General features: G+C 37.0%; 1 protein-coding gene across 22 annotated transcripts in view; it reads right to left on the reverse strand.

Moving 5' to 3' along the window:
- Positions 1 to 25,122, reverse strand: part of pde7a (phosphodiesterase 7A) — a 33,368-nt gene that overhangs the window by 6,587 nt on the left and 1,659 nt on the right. Inside the window, exons 1-8 of one of the 22 annotated variants that reach the window (XM_081352331.1) lie at positions 20,026 to 20,100; positions 15,368 to 15,439; positions 6,563 to 6,623; positions 4,587 to 4,631; positions 3,418 to 3,507; positions 1,462 to 1,613; positions 555 to 618; positions 257 to 352 (exon numbers count right to left, since the gene is read on the reverse strand). In XM_081352331.1, coding sequence (XP_081208457.1) covers positions 257 to 352; positions 555 to 618; positions 1,462 to 1,613; positions 3,418 to 3,507; positions 4,587 to 4,631; positions 6,563 to 6,623; positions 15,368 to 15,382 — 523 coding nt within the window. In that variant the 5' untranslated portion in view covers positions 15,383 to 15,439; positions 20,026 to 20,100. Of the gene's footprint in view, positions 1 to 256; positions 353 to 554; positions 619 to 1,461; positions 1,614 to 3,417; positions 3,508 to 4,046; positions 4,080 to 4,586; positions 4,632 to 6,562; positions 6,624 to 14,091; positions 14,493 to 15,367; positions 15,440 to 19,741; positions 19,826 to 20,025; positions 20,193 to 25,122 lie in introns of those variants that run through there. The other 21 variants (XM_081352329.1, XM_081352317.1, XM_081352318.1 and 18 more) reach the window with 21 other exon arrangements.

Consider the following 25,122-nt stretch of genomic DNA (forward strand, 5'->3'; position numbering starts at 1 on the left):
AATGTTACATAACACATTTTTTATTAAAACAATAATTACAAAAGTGTTAAAACACCTGCGATTAAGTTCATATACATTCATATTTGTTTTACATCCTTCCATTTGCACACTGTTTATAGCAGATTACTGTGCAGTATTTTCAATAAAATAACTTTTTTTTTTAAATAACATAAAAAGGGAAAAAAAAAACATCAAATTAATTGATCAAAAAGGTAGTTAGTATTTTTATTCTAAAAAAGAAATTAAAAACACTTACCTAGAAATCGACGCACTTTAACCATGTCTAACTGGAAGAGCTCGATGAGGCCATACTGGTTCAGTAAATGAAATGTCAAGAAGACGAGACTGTTTCCTTAAAAACAACAAACAGCACAAGAGGAATGAGGGCTTAGGCAAGGCAAGGCAAGGCAATGCTTCATCCTCAATATTGCACATGCATTATTCAACCAGCAGGTGGCAGTGTTCACAACAAAAAGTTAAGTATTTACACACTGGATTGCTATAGTGGAGGGAAAGCACAAGACTCACAACACACACACACAGAAAATATTTACCATTTGTAAGTCTGTCAAAGAGGAATATGTCAAAATTCCAGGATCCAACCTTTTCAAGCATACACTGTGAGAAAATGACAGTGAGCACAGATGAAAAATCAAGAACTTATTTTAAAAACATTACAAATATTGAATATTCAGGGTAAACTAAAGTCACGCATCTGAAATTGAACACTTCCCTACTCTATAGACCTTATGCGCCAGAGAAACGAGGGCGCCGCCATCTTTAGAATATTGTCTTTTAACTTCCGCTTTTGCGGTCGCCCTATATATTTCTATGGCATTGCTGTTCAGGAGTAATTAGCTTTTGAAGTGGATTTACTTAATGTAAAGTTAACGAAAGTTATCATGAGGACTGTGATGTTTAAAGCCGATGACTTAACAAATGTCAGTCGACTGGGAATATTTTAAAACGAGCCGTTCATTAATAAACATGCAGAATCGCTGTGAAAATACGGACCGGAAGTCAAAAGACAACGAGTGCAGCGCTGAAAAGGGGCGGGGCTACATAAGGTCTATAAGATGCGAAAAACAATATGTCAAAAAAAGTAGTATGTCCAAATTCACAGTATTCGAAAAACAGTAGGTGAAAAGTACCCAATGACCTCCTACTACTTCCAGCAATATTCTGAAGCACGCATTCGACGGACACTTCATTATCCCATGAGGCCACGGGAGAGGATTTGTGAAAGCTAATGAAGCTATGCAACTGATGAAGGTAGGTCATGTGACTAACAACATGGTGGATGTAGTACATCTAAATTTCATTCATACTACCTATATTCATACTATATAGAACATACTTTTTTTAACGGTTGCGAAGTAAGTTCAAATTCAAATGTAGTACAGACAGTATGCGATTTCGGACGCACTGAGTTTTTAGCACAGTGTGTTTGTGATCCCATACCTTGGCTTGACCGCAGTAGTCCTCATCCAGGATATGGAGGGTGTTGAGGTGTGGCGCTCCTCGTAGCAGACGTGACGAAAGCAGGTGTCGCTGGAAACTAAAGAGCCTCCGGATTCTCCGAGCTGGAATCGACCCTGCTGACTCAGCACGGGCTGCGCACCCCCACACACACACACACACACACACACACACACAGAAAAGAGAACATGGAAATTCCATGATGCAAGATGCCGGATTCTCAATAATTAGGCTGAATTATTAGCATCTTCAATAATTAGCCTTCACATTTTTAGCATTTAGTGTCTTTAGCTTTGGTTCCTGTCAAAATCACCGCCCCAGCCCCCATGACTGGAACCCCTGCTATTTTAAAGTTTGGTTGCTATCATTGCGATTGTGTTGCTCAAGCAGCCTTCGAGAGGTCACGCCTGAACGAAACACAAAAGGCAAGAACAGTCCGAAGAGAGTCTTTAAAACAGTGTTTCATTTCACCATCACAAAAGAGCAACAAATCTTTCAATGTGCCGTGTGTACATTCTCCTAAATTCAGCTCACCTAGTATCAACACAGACAGAGGGACATATGCACCACGAGAACTGCGTGTGCAAGGCTTAGCCTTCCCTTGGCCACGGACTTGAGCCTAACGTGGCATTTTCTCACTCAAACCGCTGCCTGCTGCTGCTTCTGATTGCTTTTAGAGGGAAAAGCTGCTCATAACTGCTGGTCTAGGATCAGTTTTTCCGTAATAATAGCATGTCGGCGAGCGATCCAGTGCGTATCTGTGTTTGCGCTCTGGAGACCGGCAAAGGTTTCTATTTACGCATTTTTGCAGCGTTGAGCAATGTAGCCAATCACTGAAGTATTTGTTGACTTTTTTAACGCAATGGCCAATCACAGGTGTTTAAAGGCCCCCTGAATTTTTTTTTTTTTTTTTTTTTTTAGCTTTTAGTATGAATATGTTAGTCTTAAGGTTATGAATAAGCTGGTGTGTTCCAAAACAATGACAAAATTCACATTTAGGAGATATAAGCATTCAAAACAAACTTAGTCTCTCACTTACGCTAAAATGGATCACGGATTTTTATGACATCACCGCGGACGTCAGCTTCTCATCACATCTTCTGTCCAATCAAATGCTCTCTAGAATCTAAAGCGTCCCGCTCCCTATGCTATAAATACCACCTGGCCAAAGCGACCATTGACACGTCACGGAGCAATATGGGTTGGAGATGGGAACTGTACGTCGGTTAAGAATGAAATGGCTAGAATTTATTCACACCTCTACTATTGAATCCAACGTATCATCAGCGCTCTGATTCGCTTCCATGGTGCTGTCAAGTACGACTTGCAGTCCGTGAGGTAAACTAAATGCTATTGGCTATTTGAAAAGGGGGAGGAGCCATTCCATATGTCGTGCCTTAGCTTCCTGTTTCGGTGGAAATTACATCAACGCATCATACAAAGCTTTAAGTTAGGATCCACTTTCCACTCAAAGTTTTTGTTCTACACACTCGCAAATCCTCCAATTTTAACAAAGTGTTGACATGTAAATAAGAGATCCGTTGTGCAATGTAGACACCTTCCTTTATTATAAACTTTGTGAGATCGAATCATCGTGATGAACTAAGATAAGTGACAGCTTTTTAGTGATTATAAAGGGACCGCTCTTTGCACACTTTTCTACGCGATATATAGTTCAGAATTAGAATAAACGTACGCTCAAAAGAACTCAAACTATTCACTTTACTCATGAGCAGTGTGTTATGGGATGAGTGGCTCATTCTTTCATTTTGTCAAAAAAAAAAACTTGACTAATTTCAGAACCGGTTTAAAGATTCAAACACTTTCAAATACCTATGGAGAAAAGGAAAACTGTCAGAACAAAGCGTCCCTGTAGCACTCTGCTCCACAGAGGTAGGAATGTGTGCGTGTGCTGGACGGTCTTAATTTGGTACTTACAGTGCAAAGTGCGGAAATCGACGCCCAGGTATGGGTGCGAGCCTCTTCGTTCAGGTTCAAAGCCTACCTGACTTCTCACTCTCACATCTCCTAGAAGGCATCAACACACAGGTCCTCAAGAGATTTGTTTGCAAACACAACGTACAGCAGGTTACAGGCCTGGCTACAGGGGGACAGAGACACAGACATACACACACCGCCGATGGATGTGGAAAAGGGAAAGACAGGGGGACAAGACCATGCATCGCCATGCCAGAGGGACTTATGCATTAGTATTCAGACGGCTAGGAGCAAAGGAGGACGCATGGAAGAAAGACAAGCTTGTGCTTCAGCCCAGGACAGAATGGAGAGGAAATCAGAGGGACTTCAACGAGGCTGGCCAAAGCTCTAAAGTCACATCTGTTAAAAAGTCATTCAATAGGCCTTTTCATCAAACTCTGGCTGTGTGTGTGTGTGTATTTGCATGGAGAGGGAGAAGGAGGGGGGACGCATAAACTTTTACTGAGTAATGGCAGCCTCCGACATGTCAGTCACTACTGATTGGAGTTCATGTGCAGTAAAAAAAGTAGTCAACGTGTAAATACGTCAAACAAATAATAAAACAGCCTCCCACCAGTATATTTACTTACTTGAAAACAGCTGTTTGAATATTACACAAGCCCCTATCAAAATACCAAAACTGTGAATTACAATTACATAAAAAACACTATTAAAATGAGTAAGACAAACATGAGTTTTAAAAGAAACAGAAAAAAAAAAAAACAGTAATAGATACGGACCGACCTTACAAGTGTGTAGCCACAATTGCACACATGCAACAGGCGAATCAGACATTTAAATAAATAAATAAAAACAGACGGAAGCTATTCGGACATGCAGAAGAAAAGCCGCAGAGGTCGAGGAAGCAAGACCACATCCAAATTATGGAACCGAAAGTGCGCTCTTTTGTTTTGCGCCCAAATCTCTCGTACGCAACCAGAACTCATCTCCTGACCCACAAATAGAATTAGAAGACATTTTAACGTGAGAAATGCCACTGATTACACTGTGCCCACTGATGCAGGTCTTTAAGGAGGAATGGTGTGGAAGAGTTATTAAAGGGATAGGCCGTGAAAGCGAGTGAGCGGGGGGGTTTGTCTCTCCTGGTGGTGAGATGTGTTGGTTCATACCTGGTGTAAACACGAATGAGGGTTTGATTGTTTTGTTTGTCACAGCTTAAAAACAAAACAAAAAAAGAAATTACGATCAAATATTAGGTCAGGGTTAGCTTTACTGGGTTTTTGGCTACATGCTGATGTTACTGAGCGTGAAGATACTCCAGGTTAAGATATGTCGCTAATTCATGGTACAGTGACAGAAAGCAAAGCAGTCATACGGAAGTGGTAAACTCGGACATGATGAACTAGTCTGATTGTGTAAACGCCAGTCAGTCGGATTTAATGTATGTGAAACCACCGCATTCTGGCGTGATGTGTATCATTTCTGATGCGTTTCATCCCAAACAGGTAATTGCTCGAGGATGAATCGCACAGAACACGTTTGGTGTACTGTACACACAAAGTTTTTAAGATTTGTTAGGGATGCACAGATACTGAAATTCTGATAATTATTCTTATAATATGGCCAATACATTGTTATTATAAACTATAACATTGTTAAAGGGATAGTTCACCGAAAAAAGAAAATTCAAGCCATCCCTGATGTATATAACTTTTTTCTTCCGATAAACGAACAAATTTCTGTGAGTCCACATAATGCCGTAGAATGGGTGTTGCTCGGTTGACGCTTAAAAAAACAACACGGCGATCGTGACGGTAATCCATACAACCTCAGTGGATGAATCAATGTCTTTTGAAGTGAAATGTGTAAGAATACTAGAAATCATCACCAGTTTTCTGTCATCCAAGTGTTCAAAAGAGGGACGTTGCAACACGTAACTTCATAACGCACTTACATTTATGTAAAACTGAACTTGTAAACACGCCTAGGACAATTGGCTGGAAATGATGGTGTATAGTTAGAGTTTAAAATAAGTATTCTTACATTCGCCAATAATTATTTAATTAATTCAGCAAAACATTACATGGACGCACAGAGATTGATTATTTTCCTTAGGAAAGTCAGTCATATACATCAGGGATGGCATGAGTGTGAGTAAATCATGAGAGATTTTTCATGTTAGGGTGAACTATCCTTTAAAAAAATTAAAAACACGACTGTTACATGCACACGGCAACTCTCCGACATGCACAGTTAAAGAGAAAGTGCTCTTGAAGGCTTACATTAATGTGCCATAATCTATTGCTATCTCTTTAAATTAGGAAAACTTAATTTAAAAATATATCTGATAACCAGGTGATAAATATACAATAATTACCAATCAAAAAAACTAAATTAACATAAAAAGAGTAATAAAAACTGATTCCATGTGATATATAAATGCAGAAATGTGTAGTTTGCTTCCGTTTCATTTCCCACCCCATCTACTTTAAATTATTTCCACATGCATTTTGCTGTCCATTCACAATACTTCTGCATTTAAAAAATACCAAAGCAATACTAAAAGTTTCACCTGTGCCGATAAGTGATGATATACTGCTATATAACTACTCTTTTAATAGTATCTTTGTCTAGTTTCCCCATAAACATTCTAAATATCCTTAAAAATGAGATGGATTTACTTGAAATCAAAATTGCCAAACATTAAACAATGACTACAAGCATGAACCTAAAATGCTTCATAAATTAATCTGACATTGGATTACGTAAATTTTTCGATTTGCAGTTTGTTTATAAGCAGCATTTAAACATCAGGCCTTTTCAGTTCTGTCCTATAACCTCAAAGGGTCCCCAGGGTCAGCAATCAGGCAGAGCCAGGGTTTGATAAGTATTAAATCAAAGAAAATTTCAGGGAAACACTAAGCAATTCCCAGTTGACGAATGACTTAAGCTGTGGATGTAATGACGAGATTATCAGCGGCTTTTTGACTGATGTTTGAGGCTCTTCATCCCCTCTGTTACACAATCTGGCGTATAATGTGCTGCGCTCAGTAACTTCCAGTGCAGAGTGGTACATCTACCCTGTGTCTGCATTTGTTTACAGGTTGAGTGTGTGTGTGTATTAGACAGGGAAGATGGTGCTTACCTAGCATGCGAATATACAGAGCTGTTTGATCAGAGCTGTCATAGGAGATTGCTCCGCGTCTCTGTGGGGGAAGAGATGCAGATGAACATCAGTATTTGCATTTACTCAAACACGTGGGAAAAAACTAATATAAAAGCCAAATGCTCAGCAGTGTATATTCAAATAAGGCTCAAATAACCACCAAAACTTCAAGAAAGAAAATCAGCTATTGTTTATTTTCTTTTATACATTGTCATATTTTGCTGCTCTTTGAAACCATCAGTCATCTGACACGCCTTAAATTTTTGTAAAAACACCCATGCAAATATGCTTTTATATTATACATTTACAACCGATTTAATGTAAATGGGATTTTAAAAAGGGAAAAAGATGGTTTTAAAGCGCCATGACAAATAGAAACAGCACACAGATAAACAATCCAAACTTCCTGATGAAAAAGGAAATATCATGGTATAAGACTGATAATCATTTATTAGCATGGTAACAAAGTGCCGTAACAACAACATTCCAGTAATAAATATCTACAAGTATGCTATTGAACACACCGATATTTATAATCCACTAATTATTTTATATTACTATTATTTTATAAACACTGATCAATGGCTGATATTAAAATAGTGGATTATTTTGTATAAATAAATTGACTAAAAACAGCATCAATTAAATGAAATACAACATTAAAACATACAGTATGAAAAACAGTATGATGTTCATTTGGGGGTTTTTCCTAACATTTTATTTGCTGCTATTTACAGTGTTACTAAATTCTAAGGTGTCTTTTAAAGATGAACTTTAAGGGAACATTAGATGGCAGCAAAGGTAATCTCAATGTAAAAATAATAATAAGAAAAAAACATGTACATCTAAATATCCAATAAATAGAGTATGCTTAAACATATATACAAATATTATATATATATATATATATATATATATATATATATATATATATATATATATATATATATATATATATATATACATATATATACAAATATTATATATATATATATATATATATATACATATATATACAAATATTATATATATATATATATATATATATATATATATATATATATATATATATATATATATATATATATATATATATATATATATATATATATATATATATATATATATATATATACAAATATTATATATATATATATATATATATATATATATACAAATATTATATATATATACAATTATATATATATATATACAAATATTATATATATATATACACACAAATATTATATATATATATATACACACACAAATATTATATATATATATATAATATTTGTGTGTGTATATATATATATATATATATAATATTTGTGTGTGTATATATATATATGAAGAGTTCAGATGCAAAAGCCTCTAAATGCCATCTGAAATTTTCTTATAGAATGATCTTTTTTATCAAGCTTGTATATTTAAGTTCAGTAATTTCACTCAAATGACAGTTAATAGGTAATTTTCATTGCCATTTAAGTGAAATTATTGAATTTAAATATATGAGCTTGATAAAAATGATCATTCTATAAGAAAATTTCAGATGGCATTTAGAGGCTTTTGCATCTGAACTCTTCATATATATATATATATATATATACACACACACACAAATATCAGATAAATACAATGGCATGAGGCCTCACTTCAAGTATTCTATTCATGTTCTTTAATTATTCAAGTAGTCATGTAAATAAAAGAGTGTGATAGTTGCCCTATATCTCCAAACGTCTCTAATATGAGTGATTGGCCAATCTGCGACTCAATCCTTCTATAATCACGTGAGGGAAACACACATGCTGGAGGGTTAAACGTGAGCTCAACTCTGTTACCAGCCCAGCCTCCAGTGCACGCACACACACGCTGCAATTTCCCAGCAGCAAGAGGAAGCTGGAGCGGATAAGCTTGCTTCACTGAATTAAGCGTGCATCATCTGTCCAGTGTAATCTGTTCTCTTGTTCATTACACTTCCATACAGGGCCATTCAGAGATTAATTCATGAACAGAGTCGCACCACTGCTCATTATGCAGATGCGAGCGTGATTGGCCGCCCGAGAGCGGTGGGCGGAGCATTCCCTGCCCATAGTACTCCAAAGAGGCCTTTGTGTGCCGAACACGTAGTTTTCACACTTGTCGTTTCTTAAAGCTAGCACAGGTTTATCTTTTAAGATGTTACAGGCACTGCTAGCACAAAGCACAACTAGAGGACAGCATAAGGGCTTGTAATAAAACGCTTTGTGAGAGAAGGAGAGGACTTGATGAATACGTCAACCTTTCTCTGTCATATTTTCTTTGTCTCTGGCAAGTACTCATCCATGTGAACTCAAAAAAACATGCATAAATGAGAAGATGAGAAGGATAAGGTTCACTGTGAAAACACAAGACCTGGCACATCTTGTGCCGCCATATACCCAAAAAGAACCCGTGCATACGCAGACAAAGACAAGCACTTCAGCGCAGCTTTTAGATGGCTGGTCAGGGTGTCCCCAGATGGCATACAATTCAGTTTCTGACGTCAATGGACTGAACCAATTTGCATACTTGATTTTTATCCATTAACAGCCCTCCCGCGCCTCGAGCCTCTGCCCAATGAAACTGCAAATGCACAAAACTAGAGGATTGTCACTAAAACTGGAAGATGTAGCTGAAGAACCTTTCATCCATGTGACGATATATCTCAACGTTTATATTCAGCTTTTCTGTCCAGATGTTTCAATCAAACAGCAATTGTTGCCAAGTGCATTCAACATATTTTGCAAGTAAAAATAGAGTAAAAACATATAAAAATAAAGCTAATAAATAAATCAAATAATGTTTAATCATTTAGTTAAAATCCCACTGTTCTTACTAATATGAATCAATATAATCATACATATTAGAACAGCAATATTTACCAAAATACAATACAAAAACATTTTAGTACATGAAAAATGTCAGACATCAGAGAGAGAGAGATTTAATACCACACCAAAAATGAATATTCTAATCGACATTCAGCTTTATTTCAAAAGTGAAAGTATAAATATAAATACACACAAACAGTATCACACCAATAGCATGTAGCCATTAAAACCGCAAGAAGCAACTACAAAGATGATTTTAGCACAATATGCTCATGTAATCCTGTGGCAAAACGCATTTATTAAAAATGAAAGACAGAGGGTCCGGTAAGCTCCAGGCAGCACTATTCGGTCAGGGTATTAACGCTGCTGGAGGCTAGTCTGCAGTTTGCGAGGCGAACAGGCCTTAACTGATGCCAGTGCTTTGAGTTAAGTTAATAACCAGTGGAACAGATGAACTGTAAAACTGCTAAGTGGATATACAGGCTACAAAAACAACTGTACCTTGCAGTAACCCTCATACGACACTTTGACATCCCCTTTCTGCAATAACCACCATCAGGCCGGTGAAAAACAAGCCTCGAGTCATCCGCTATTGCCACGGCAGTATTTTAGTATCAACAAGCTCAGTGTTTACACACATTACTTGGTGTTTTTGCGTGTGAGTAATTTCCACCAGTGAGCTGAGCAGAGCATGACAAACCACCCAGCCGTGCCCATATGGGCTCAGCACACGAGCGGCATCAGCGCAGCCGGACATGGAGCGGGAACGGAGGAGTTGAATTTCTTGGAGAGGCCAATGGCGCTTGTACGCCAGCGAGGCGTGACAGTCTGTGCTGTTTTGCTGACTTTCAGCTAGCGGGCTAAGAAGACCAAAAAATGATAATACAATTGGGTGTTTAGCAAAAATGACAAAGATATTTCAGGGAAGCTTTCTTCGAATCTATATCAGAACAATTTCCTGAATTAAGCTCACACAAGACAAAAACAAAACAAAAAAAAAGTCAGTCTTCACCATAGACTGTAAAAAAATACAGTCTTCACTCTTCCTTTCATGGACAATTTAATCTTTATTTATATTTTGAGAGTAGTTAAATAACTTGCTCAATTAAAAAATTACATTCATAAATATACATTTGAATAATATGAATTATTAATATTAATCAAGTCACCTTTATATAGGGCTCTGTACAATACAGACTGTTTCAAATCAGCTTTACAGGGATAAACAGGAAAATAATGATTCAATGATGCAAACAGAATTCCATTCTGCTGTAAAGCAGCTCTAAAAAGGAAATAGTGTAATTGTTTAAATGAGGTCAGTGTAATTAATGCAAACAACAACAGAATACCAGCATAATTTGTAATGTTTATAAACGTTGTCTGTTAAGGGGTTAATGACCATTCTTTAACTTTTTAACTACTACAGTTTCTAAAACACATTTTAAAAGTACATATTGTAGCCCACAATGCTCAGTCTAGTTTTTTGGGGGGATAACAATGTATAATCTAAAATATATTTTAACAAATAACTGGGCAAATATACCAGAGCCTAGATTTTATGCTTCTGTACATTAAAGGGTTAAAGACTTTTAATTATATTACTACAGTTTCTTTAAAATATGTATTACAGAATACATATTAGCCACAATAATCTGCACTGAACCATATTGTGTTGCCTTATAATTGGTTTCAAAAAGCCGCCTAAACACGGTTGCGTCTGTCTGACAAGACTCTCCGTTGCCTGAGGCGAACCTGAAACTCAAACCCATCCAGCTAGTTTGTTCAACATTTCATTCTTTTATGTGTCATTCAATGAACTTTCTTAAATACCTCATTGAGACGTGTTCAACTAAACTATTTAGACGATCAACATCTCGTGCCTCAAAAATGCACTGTCACGCCTACTTCTCCGTGATACCAGACATTTGCATAGCAAATGAATGGACTTCATCTAATCGTAATAAAACAAACAAGCTCATGACTGGACAAGCAGATCTGTGAGCATCTGCCATTTATCTACAATTACGTAAAAGCAAAACATTCGTGTTTTATCTCTAGAATGAATCCTGGGCGTGTTAACTCTGTTTACAAGATGGATTATTGTGATATGTTTGTTTTCACAATGCGGACAAACAACTGCTGTCACCATTTACATAGTTTTAATATGTCAAATGTTTGACGTGCCATTTTAACTTCCAACTACACTTTCAGCATTGTCTGATCCACTGTTATTGTAAAGATCTTTCAGGTGGAAATGCAAAATATGTCGGGATCATGACAGTTATCAAACATTATTTAAATGTATTGGTATCAACTGATATTAGATATTTCATTTAATTCGGTATAAAATAAAGATTCACCCCATCAACTTTGTACGTGCATGTTATTGATCTTATTGTGAACAATTTATCCATGTATACTTTTTTTTTTTTTACTTTGTTAATCAAAATATCAAAACTCGATATTCCAGTAAACAATGGATAAAACTAAGTAGCTGCCCAATTGTTTTTTCTTTTTCAATAACCTGTTCCTATGGAAACTTGTTTCCACCACGGAACAAAAATTAAAAGATAATTGCGTCTTTTTATCTCACAATTCTGACTTTTTTTCTCAGAATTTAGATATAAACTCTCAACTCGAAATTTCTTGTTTATCACAATTCTGAGAATAATCAGAATTGTGAGATAAGTCGCAATTAGCTTATTTTTATTTTTATTCAGTGGCGGAAAAAAGCTTCCATACATTACGCTCGGATATACATAATACTTTTTTTTGCAACTTCCCTTTCATCGCGACTAATCCAATTACTCCAGTAATCATTTTATTCCAAAGCAACTAAAATTATTGTAGTGACTGTAGTGCAACTACAGCTAATCGTTCCATTTGGGAAACCAGATGTCCTGCTCAAAAGAACCACAGTATGATAACAAAGTTTACTCAGAAACTGCCAGCTTCATAATACCTATTTGCTTGGAAGTTATCCATCAACTTTTATGTTACCAACTCCACTTGATTACCACCAATTATCAAATCTGTGTGTCCAAAAGCTAATAAATATATGTACTTCTTGCAACAGCTAACCTAAGGACTGCTTTGATGGTGGTAAAAGGCACGATTGCCACCTTTTATGAAGCTCTTGAGGAATTTTAGCAATGCTTTGAGGGGTCTATTTGAACAGGTTAGCAGGCCTGCAAGCCAATTATTGACACAGTGTTTGGATGCGAAACAAGTTAAAGGCTTGTGTGAAGAGGGATGGAGCCCAATCAATTCACTAAGAGACTTCACAGTAATACGCCACAACCACAGCGAACTCAGTTCCACACCACCGTCTCCCGCTGGAGGTTCGACTGAGGCCTTCAAACAGGGGAAACACCATCACCACTTCCTTTAAACTAATCCAGGAAAAGGCAGTGGGAAAATTATTCAGCACTTTGTTCCTCTTTGTTTACCGCATGGATCGCCTGAGAGAAACACCGTTCAAGATGAATTTTTTATTTATTAAAATAACCAGTCAGACCAGACCAACATGTGTAAATGTCTATAAATCAAGACATGAGAATTAACTACACAAACTGAAACCGTTTCGCCTCCACTTAGGTTAGTCAGCTAGTCAACTTCAGCACATAATTGAGGAAAATCATTTTAAATATGGTAAAACAGAGCAGAGAGTAGTACATTTTTTAGATTAAAGTGTAATTAGCCAAAATATTGAATAATCCACTGCGCAATGGGTGAGGATGTAGTTAAAGATAAATAAAAATGTATCCTCTCTATTTACTAAATGCATGTTATTAATCTCATTGTGATTTATTCATTCATGCAAATTTTAATCAAAATTTCATTAATCTATCTTCCAGTGAAACAGACTTGTTTCAACAAACTTGATGTTTGCCGGACCTCTCCAATCATTTTGTTCGCTTAAGCCCCGCCCCTTTCTTACAATCAACCACATGCTCACATCCAGATCTGCCATTATCCAATCAACAACCGATGGAAAACGCCTCTCCTGACCCTACATCTTTTTCGATAATCCGTTTCATTAAATCTGTCCATCACAATACAGAAAAGATCTGTCCCTACTTCTGTTTTATTGCAACTTTAACAAGTTGACGAATGACAAATTAATGTGACATTTGTTAACATGTTAAAGTTGCAAAAGTTCTCTCTTTGGACACAACTAAAACAAACTATGCATCTCACATTGCAAGCACTGCCGCCTCCGTGTTTATTTCTGAAACAAAATAACATTTTCCCATATCAGAATTAAACTTCAAAAGCCTAGTTTTGATTAGTCTACACAAGATGTTCACGGTGGTATAAGCAAGAGTAAGACATTCTGCAAATCAAATACACAAAACCAAACAATTAATTTGCTCTTCCCAAGGTGACTGCTATGGCTTGAGCCATGGCGATAGGGTCTGTGTGCATTTCGGTGGGGTTTCCTCACTGACTTTTAATCACTACTTGATAAGCGAGCCCCACACGAGTAACTTAAGTGAAGTTCTGTAAGTCTGAAGTTCTTGATTCACTTCAATTTCTAGACAAAGAGTTTGGGGCTACTTACAGTTGGTTTTTGCTTCAAAAAACAGACGAACAGTTGTCAAAGGTTATCGTGTAATAAAAGCTGAGCCAACAAGGAAACCCACCCAAACCTACCTTAGAAAAAATCCATCTGACAAGGACCGTGATTATAGACCAAATCAGAGCTATTCCCATTGGACCTTGCGAAAACTGTGGATCATAGTCTCTATGTCAGTTTTCGTGCAGGTGTTGCAGTGTATGTCAGTGTGTGGGTGTATGGATTTGCGTACGTGTGTTCGCATGTGTGCACGACTAGATGACCGGAGACCAGCTCAAGGCCCAGACAGAATGTGTGCTGAGCTTAGTGCAGCTGTCTTAGTTGTACACACAAACACACACACACACACTTAAACGAACTGTCCGTGTTAGCCCTAAATGTCTCTTTCTCTCTCTCATACACACTCTCACACACAGCCACCTAGCAACAACCAACCAGACCAGCAGAGCCACTGACGCACATGGTGGGAGGGGCTGGCAGCAGGAGAGCATGTTAGAGTCTCCTTATCAGCAGTGCAGAGAGCAGACTGTATGCTTTATTTTCTAAACTTCTCAGCCACCTTGTAATCTATCATTATCATGAGGCATATTTATTTTCATTTGCAGTCCTCAAGGACTCACCTCTCAAAAGAACCTGGTCTTCATAAGTCTCTATTTGGGGCAAGATTTATTTATTTATTATTTTACATCTAGTTTATATGTATATGTATGTATATTATGTATGCATGTATGTATGTGTGTGTGTGTATATATATAACATACACACACACACACACACACACACACACACACACACACACACACACACACACACACACATTACATATATTATTTATATATAAGCAATTATAATTATTTTGCCAACTATAATTTATCATTAATACACATATACAAACTACTCATTGCATGAAACAGTTGTCACAAGAGGTCATATGTCATAATCCATTATTATGAATATAACATTTTAAATGTTTTACATTTTTTAGGATAATTGATGTTTTTATCTCTTATGAAAACGCAAACTTAACTTGCAATTTTACACAAGTACCAGGCCATCAAATAACAGGCTACATTACTCTGTGTTCGTTTATTGTTGCATTAATTTAACTGTAATAGTTCAAATCAACATGAAACGTTCATGCTTTATTGTGAATGATTGATCAGTGAGTGCACAATAAAAAAAAAAAAAGTTTTATTTTATATTTTTGCTTTTGTTTAAATTTGGCCCGTGGCATCAATTCTCAATCAATTCTTATTGTGTGCGCAACAACTTATTCTCAATAATTCTGTGAGACCGCATAAGCCCCTCCCACTCTCCGACATCCCTTGTCACAACCACCACAGCCACACTTACCGGACCTGCCGTCATTGGTGACAGCCAGGTAACGATCGTGTTGGTCCTAAACTTCTGCAATGTTTGTCACCGCTGTGAAATTAAACCACTATTACAATTTTAAAATCTCTCAATACAGCCAAACTTAATAGGCAATAGCACTCCATTAAGCTTAACAAGCAAGTTAGTCTGGCGTTGTCAAAATAAATGCCACCAAATTTCAAGATTAATTGCCGTCATATGAGTTCTTGTATTTTGTTTAATTATAACATAATATATTTAAGCAATATCAAATGAGCAAGACTGCTATTTTCTCGAATATCAGCACGATTGCAAAATGTGATATTCATTTTATATAACAGTTCAATAAACAATAAGTTAATTATATAAAATTGACGATTTTGAGCCGCAACAATGTCAATTCTGACTGTTTTTGCCGTATTTTGCCAATGACAATTATTACAAGAAAGCAGAAAAGTTGCATATCTTAGCAACTCTTGCTTCGTTCTTGAATGATTCACCGTTTTTGAACTAATCAGGTGAGTCAATGATTCAATGACTCATTCATAAACCCCAAATGTGTTCATAAACCCCAAAATGTGTGCAATGTGTGCAACTTTTTGGTTGAATATTCACAATCAGGGTCCGAAATTAACACCCGCCAAGCGCCAAATGCGGGTAGATTTTCCGTTTGGCGAGTAAATCTCAAAAGGCTATCCGCCACACTGGCGGGTGAATGTTCATACCAAAATATGAAATTTTCAGGGCGCACGCGCTCTTCTGCCTCTTAAGAACGAGCAGAGAGAGAGAGAGAGCCGTCTATGGAGAGAGCCCCGGCCGCGCGAGCGCACTCACTATTCAGAGCGGTCAAGCGCCAAGCTGCCCCGTACTTTTTGACAAGCGTCCTTGACAGGGCGGCCAGAGCTTCTTTGCAGCTCAAGTCGGCGGCGGTGTGTGCGTAGCCTACAGTTAACGCTCTATCTGTTGACGGCGCTGAGGAAAAAGCTCCCGCCACTTGAATAAGCGGTCGCCGCCCATTTGTGTTCTCTTGGCAGTTGGAGAGCAAAGGCCGCGCACCCAGCCGTGCAGAACGTCTTCAGCAATCGCGGATCGTGCATACTCCGCCGCTGGCCAGGCTGCTTCTGCTTTACACACCATGGCTGATCTGTTCTCGAGAAAAGGAGTTTTCCCATAGCGTTTGCACCGCAATACTCGATCCCTTATCTCTCAGGGAACCGAGTAGCCTACGTTCTGCCTTCCCTTCCACATGAGTCAGGTAACAAAACTGACAAAAACAATAAATATTTCACCGCAATGATAGTAATATTTCATATATTTCTCACATTTGAATCAATAGATTTTTTTTTATTATTATTATACATTTCAAATTTTGCTCTGAACAATTTTTTATGTTTGTATTCAACATAATAGACCTAACGTTACCTTATTATCTCAATAAAGGTACAGAAATTAATGTATATGTGACAAAAAAAGGCTGTTTATTATTTTGGCCGGTAAAAAATATGCTTGGCTGGTGGATTTTTTCATCTACCAGTCCCCGTGGCAGGTGAGCCAAAAAGTTAATTTCGGACCCTGTTCACAATACAGTAATAAAATGTGTTGCAAAAAGCATTTCATGTTGACCTAAATGAAGAATAGTGTCATTTTCAACAAAATATTGTGAATCTATTAAGCACGAGCCAAAAGCATAAGCCTAATGATTGAAGTTTTTGGATTTTAAGTGTGGCTTGGACTCATTTTAGGAACAGGTGTAACACAAGCTCCCTCTCTCAGACCAAAGTTGGCCTCTCTTAGCAATGACATCACCACATTTATCTGCGGAGAAGCATTTCCATAAATAGCAGAACGGCAAGTTGGATGAGCCGAACCCCCGCAAACCACAGTCACAGAAAACAGACTTTCCTTGCATCTCAAAGACACTAATGGCCCCGTTTCACAGAAGTGAGACACATTCGACCCTGCTGATAGCATGCATGGAATGAGCACCGCAATCGAATATCATTCCTATTTAAACATCCTCGCTTACAGCCCGGGAAAACCCCACCGCTGTGTCCAAAACCCAACATCCTCTCTGCTTTGAATGTTTCTCCCAGTACAGACTTACTGGCACTCATGTAAATGTGAGATCAATGACATGGGAGTTGCACACTGGGTCACATGTCTAATAAACAGCACAGCTGACGATGTGCGTATTTGCATTTCGAGAGCAAAAGAGCCTAGCGCTTGAGAGAGGGGCCATCGCAGCTGTGGATTCCTGAGTCAAACACAGGAAGTGTAATGATGGAGAGCATGACGTAGTCCTCATGAGGCTCCTGTTCCTGACCCCGTGCTCTCGGCTCTCAGGCCCGGGTCCAAACAAAAAACCCTGACAGCACGTCATGAGGGGAGTCAGGGGGTTATATACTTGGCTTCATTTTTGTCAAAGTAATTCAGCCTGTTCGGACAGAAAAACCCATTCAACATTACTGAGTGATCTTGACTCTGTTCCAAGGACTGCCCCACAAAGTGTAATTACAGTTGTTGTCGATCAGCTCTTATCTGCACCACGTTTACAATCTTCCTGTCTGAGAAGCTTTTTGAGTGAAAATTTGTGAATCTCTCAAAATAAATGTATATCAATGGAAATATTACTATCACCTACAACCATTATACCATTTTGAATTTGAAGTAATTACTCATGAACAATGTTAATAAAAATGTGTTTATATCAAACTTGCATTAAAGTCCATGTATGAAATCATCCACATGTTTTGACACTAAAGCCTATCCATGGTCCCTAACAGGTGTAAATGTCTACTTATTATGGAATCAAATTTTCTTTGCTTTAATATAATTTTTTTACTTTTCTCCCCCAGCACGTTTCCACATTTTTTTTCTTGAAAGAGATAACGGTCAGTTTATAGTCAAATTATTTCTTCCTCATGTCTAATTGCAGCCGAGAAAAAAAAAAGGAGTGGGTTCATGACAGTTCAAGCAAACAAAAGAGGAAGCTAGACAGATTCCCATTAAACCTTATCCGATATTGTACTTCTAAACCCACTCAGATTAAAGGAACAGGCCTCGAAGAGGGCTCATAAATTCAAAGCGTCCTCATGAGTTATAGCACCATGCTGTGAAATGCTGGATAACGGTAGTGCACATTCCTGTAAGTGCCAAGCCATAAACTCTGTTTTTACTGCACAGGTTATAGAGCAGGTCAGGTCGCAACATAAACTAACGTATTACTTAAGTACACCTGCACTTTCTTCATGCTGTTCCAAATCTGTAGGACTTCCTTCTTGAAATCTTTTTTTTTCCACACAATGAAAGTCAATGGGGTCCAAAGTTGTTTAGGGCCCCACTGACATTTATTGCATGGGGAAAAAAACAGTTGAAAGTCTTCAAAATACCATATTTTGAGTTCTGCAGAAGGAATAATGCCATACACTTTTGGAACAAAACGGGGGTGAGTAAATTATGACATTTTTGTGTGAACTATTAAGCAATACCAGTAAACAGAACGTGAAACATCATGTGGTTGCCTTTCCCTACTATAGCCTAGTTAAACTTCTCAACGCGTTGTGTAACAGATCTCGGTGTTCTTAATGTCAGATGGCCGTTTTGTGGTGTAACAAGGATTAATGTGACAGGAAGTGAATCAGTGTTATATTGTGACATGACATTCAACGGTCATGACGTTGAGGCAACAATGGAGTCGACAAACCAATCCAGAGCACAACGCAAGGGATCGTTTTTTCAGAAATGCTACCCGAACATCCACCCATAATAAACATGATCAAATTATTTTTTATTTATATATTAATCGATTAATAATCAACATTAATATATGTAATTAAAAAAAATTTTTTTTTTATTAAATTAAGCATATATTACATATGCTTATGCTTACATATACAAGATAAAAAAAAAAAACACTTAAATTTAATTGAAAAACCACTAACACCTACAACCATTATTCTGATTTGGAGTAATGAGTGGCATCATAAATAAGAATTGCACAAGAAAAGTACAGTGTGAGTGTGCTGTACATTTTTGCAGAAATGCCACCCAAACTACATATCTCAGAGGCCCATACGTAAGGGAAATGACATCAAGGAGGCAGAAGAAAAACTTTAAAACGCTGAAAGCCTGTCAACAAGGGTGGAGATTTGCGTCACTTCCAAATAAACACAATACTTTAATGCACAAGATCCGCCATCCTAATGGGCCTCCATTCAAATGGCATCTTTCAAAACTCACTGACCTGAACGACAAAAAAAACAAAAAAACAAAAAAAACAGAAACCACAAACTTTGAACGAATGCAAAAGCAACTGACTGTTAATGGTGAATGTGAAAGCACTCTAGGCAGTGCAAGGGTTACTCACAAACTTACACACCAGCAGCAGCAAGTTGTGAAATACTGAAAACCGAACAGCTCCCTCCACATTCTTACCACATCCTGAAACTACGTCAGTCTAACAACATGGCACAAAAAAAAACCTTATCGCATGAGTGAGATAAACAAACTCCTTCAAAAAAAAAAAAAAAAAAAAAAAAAACACCTCACCCTGTCTGCACCAAACACGGCTGATATGACCTCCAACAAATGCACTTCAAGCAAGCATGTCGGCCTTCCAGCTACACACACACACACACACACACAATGATGTGATCTACCTTTGGCTCTCCACTCGCAAACTAGATGCCAATGGTGTCAGCGAGAGCCCACAGATATAGAGGACACACCGGAGAGCCGCAATGCTTCACATGGCGCTCGGGAACGGGCTGCTCTGCCTAAATGGCAAAAACATGCTGTCGACCTGCTGATAAGTCATTGACGCAGTAAAGTAATGCAGCACATGAATAAGTGTGTGATTCACGAGCGCACGCACATCAGAGACACGGGAGGGGAAAATTCACATGCACCGTACAGCTGCCTTAACCTGCTAGAAAGCACATCATAACCTGGCACGAGATTCTTGAAAACACGTTGCAATACTAAACACAATGAGAACGGCGTTTTTTCTTTCCCAGGTCTTTGTTCTTTCAAGTATGTTTCAGTCGCATGCATGTGTAACACATAGACCGTGACTGATAACACAACGCAACACCCTCGGCTTTTGGGAAGACATTCGTTTTATTCATTTACAAAAAGCGTGTTTGAGAAAAACAAGTGTGGGAGAAGTTGAGAGGGGAAAAAGAGTGAAGAGAAGAATGACGATAGAGAGTGAGAGATCCTGGCCATCTGTGATGTTGGCTGCAACCCAAACCACTGCCCCCAGAGTCCAGGCACATGCTTAACTACCTCCCTCTGCACTGGAAGCCTAACAAACACAGCAGCGAGGGGCACCTACACACACAAGCGTTGCAACAGTCACTTATGTTTTATGACTGCACAAACACAAAAATTCAGTGTTTACAAAAAGATAATTGCCCTGCCTCACAAGGCTGCAAAGTGTGCATATAACCTTCTGAAACATTAGCATTCCAACTCTGAGGAACCGTTTGTGACATTCAGCAATCTGTTGAACGACGGGCTTTAAAGCTGATGACGCTTTCTCTTATCTGTGCAGAAACCATTCTTAATTTTAGTAAAGTGTAAAAACCGTTGTGGCTTTCAACGTTATTCTGTTTGAACGACCCAACGTGGTTTTGGCACTTTAAAACCATGAAAATAACATTTTGTTGTGTAGCTTTTAGTCTGTGTTTTGATGCCATCCATATTGCTGATGGTATACTTCTAAAAATTGAACAAATTAAATACCGACGCGACGTACATTCACATTGCATGTTTAGCAAGGGTTATGCTCACATGACAAACGAAAATGTATTATTTGTATACGTATTAAAGCTTTGCCAGTTCGCACGCTGTTCTGACATAAGCTTTGAGCGCGAACATCCGAAGCACGGACACACTAAAAGCCTGTCACTATGCATGCGAGCACTGAACGAAGTTCTCTTTTGTGTCTTATTGCGTTTAAACTGTCAAATACACGCAAGGTTTACATAAACAGTCGTTTATATCTTAAGCGAATGTAAAAAGTTCAGAGGTGTATCAATTTAGATCCGTGCATTCGGTCTTAAAGTGACAGCCACCTAATAAATCTGCTGTTGTCTGTCTCAATGTTAAACAACAAAAAAAGACAAAGAGAAAAATCACTCTGGACTGAATAACTTTAGTAGCTTTAATAAGAATCATTGTATATTTAGTTCATACAGTCACATCTATGTAGTGTTTTATTTTTACACTTGTTTACTCAATTTCTTACTTGAATGCTACTGTTACAGTAAATACAACTACTGTTGCTGAAAATATTAATGCACTGTTTATTTAATTTGTGTCTTATATTGAATTTGTCCTTTTATTTGTCGTTTGCATCTTTGTTCTTGTTTTTAAAAAAGATAAAATAATAATAAGATTTTGGTCGTATTTTGGTCCCTATTTTTTCCTAAATGGTTTAATATTCTTTTTTTCTCTTTTGTTACCTTGAAAGAATATATATATATATATATATATATATATATATATATATATATATATATATATATATATATATATATATATATATATATATATATATATATATATATATATATATATATATATATATATAAGCTCATTTTAAAATGTTTACATTTTTAAAAACTAAATTAGCTGTACTTTCATGCAAAATAATCTTAAAAACCAACATGAAAAATCATGATATAATATTTTTGCCATATTGCCCACCCCGACTACAACTACTACTACTAGTAGTGGTAGTAGTAGTAGTAGTAGTAATAATAATAATAATAATAGTAAAATAATAATAATAATAATAATAATAATAATAATAATAATGTTTTCTTTTTTCTAATTATTACTATTGTATTTGTTTGCATTAAATGAAAGTACAATAATATAATAATATCACATTAAAAATATTTTAAAATGTTACACAATGTAATTTACTATATTAAAATTGATTTCAATAATAATTATTATATTATGATTTTAACTGCATAAAATGTAAACTATTAATAAATATTATTATTTTATTATTATTATTTCAGTTTCTAATTATTGTTTCCTGTAGTTATTTGCATTAAAAAAGTAAAAAAAGTAAATGTGCATACAAATATGTCCCTTACGATGATTATTTATATTAATATTGATAATATTAATACTTAATATTTCTACTGTTATTATTAATTGATTTTTAACAATATTAAACTACTACTACTACTACTAATAATAATAATAATAATAATAATAATAATAATAATAAATAATAAATATTTCCATTCCTAACTATTATTATTTGCATCAAATGTATACTGTAGAAAAAATTATGAAGAATCGTATAGCAATCAAATGCCCTATAATGGCCAACAAGTAATGGCAAATAGCATGGTTTCTTGAATGTAACATCATATTACTAAAGCCTACATCAACTCAAGAAAGAAAACGGAGCTTGTCAAGCAATTTCACAGGGTCTAGAATGATTTAAAATGAAAATACATATAACAGGACCAGAAATGGTGACTAACTTGGTGGAAAGCTGTGCTACACGTAGCTGATCTCATCTTTTCATGAAAATATTGCTCTAAGCCGCTGCACTGAAAGCTGGGCAAAGAACAGGCTGGCGAATGTTACCAGCTTATTCCTAACTACAGACGTTCAGAATACGCGTCCCTTCCATACGGAGGGAGCACAAAGGCCTGGACTTGTCAAGACTGAGGGCCAACAGCCGCTCCGGGTCTATCCCACATTCCACCCACGGATGAAATTCCAGCGAAAATCCAGGCAGAGCTTTGCTGGGTTTCAGAGCAAGCTCTCTGGGAGGCACTTAGTCAGGCATTGTGTTTTTAGAGAAGGCGGTTGTAGCTGCTGGGCTTTCATGCATGCAGCCTAACAGACAGGGATAAGAGACAAATGCTTTTTGCACAAAGCTTGCCAAAGCAATGCCATTAAGAGAGGCAAATAGGTCTCAATGCATTCTGGGTCAAACTCCCAATGGACCTGGAAATTGTATTAAAAACCAAGGGAAACCATTTTTCTGCTGGCAAAACACCTGTTATGATAGAAAATCTATGACATAATGTGGACACTGTTGTTTGTAATAATCCTAAACATTCAGCAGTCGCTAGTTTGACTAGAAAAGCAGAAGCCAAATACATTTGCATATGTTTGACTTTAGAGATGCTGATAGCATCAGACAACCAGGGGCAGTTGGGGCAATACACTGGACAGAAGGGTTATCTAATCTAACTCTCAATACAAGCGGTCGCTTGGTGACATGACCCTTATTATTGACTGACTACATCTTAAATTCTAGGCCTCGAAGCCCTGCAGGGCTTCTTTCACTAGCGAAGCATGTTATCTCCCACTGTGTGAGCTTGCTGCAAGACTAGTAAATGTATCAAGTACAGTGAGTAACAATCCTTTGACCTGGAGATATGCATTATCTCATATTAAAGATTAAGTACAGGCCACTAAAGATTACAGTCCATCTTAAAAGCGTCGCTTATACACGCACTGCCTTTATATTTGATATCTAAAACATGATAGCATTGTATTACTCAATCTGCAAGCAACTGTTTTCACAGTTTCATCACATAATACCAATTTTTAAAAAGCAAGAAATACGTTATTATGCCCGTTTTAACATGGTTGAAAGATGCAATGCTACATAACCCTATAAAGCCTCTACTGTATCATTTCGATACATGCATTATTTATCAACTTGATTAAAACTGCTGAAAAAACCTGTTGCACATCATCTATGCCTTCTGCCCTCTGATTGATAGTTCATAAACCTTTCAGAAATCTTTGATGGTTTTGAATAACTTTAAGTTGTTAGTCATGCTTTAAGATGAACATTTACTCGACTGAAGCAAGGTTTCTTTCTCTCTTTTTTTCTCAAATCATGTTAAAATGTATGTCAAATATGATACAGCCGGCATTTGAGGATTGTTTATTTGCATCGCTCAATCATCATTGCATCAGAATTTCATATTTTTAGCCATATACATAACATCTGCACCAGATTGCATCACTCTAACTTATTTTTTTTCTCCTGGAGTGAGATCCCTATTCTCACTATATCATACTGGGTCATACAGGCCTGATGTATCAAATATGATACAAATCATAGAAAACGTTATTCTTATTTATTAATTTTGTATTATGTATTTTAGGTCTTTTTTATTATTATTTTGTCTATAGGTTTAATAAACTGTTCCAATTTTTGTTACTATTATTTAATACATCAGGCTTTACAGGGTTAAAAGCAGAGAAACACCTACAATTTCCCCAATGGACACTGAGTAACAAGTTGCAAGAGGGCTGTCCAAGAGAATCCCCAACAAATTCAAACATTGTGTGTGTGTGTGTGTGTGTGTGTGTGTGAGGGGGAGAGTGACACACTTTCAGCCTGAAAAGACTGTCAGCATGTGGCCCAAAGGGACAACAAAACATATTTTGTGTTGCCAACACCGCAGTATGACAGCGACAACAGACAATTAGGGAAAATAACGCTCTCTTGTCAAGCCCTGACACTTGGGAACTTCTGAGAATCTGAGTAAATAAATCAAGACCCTGAACAAGTACAAGAATAATTAAGCATGGAAATAGATATTGGGCCTCGTCTCAAAACCTTGTGAGCTGCCTACATAGGGTTGAGCGCCGAGAATCAGTTGCTTTACTAAAAATACATTGGATATTTTTTAATGAAGTTCGATTGCGTTAATGGTCCACGAATGTGCACAAATTACACTTTGCTAAAATAATCT

The sequence above is a fragment of the Scardinius erythrophthalmus genome (assembly GCF_964197995.2).
Source record: "Scardinius erythrophthalmus genome assembly, chromosome: 22".
Taxonomy (NCBI): domain Eukaryota; kingdom Metazoa; phylum Chordata; class Actinopteri; order Cypriniformes; family Leuciscidae; genus Scardinius; species Scardinius erythrophthalmus.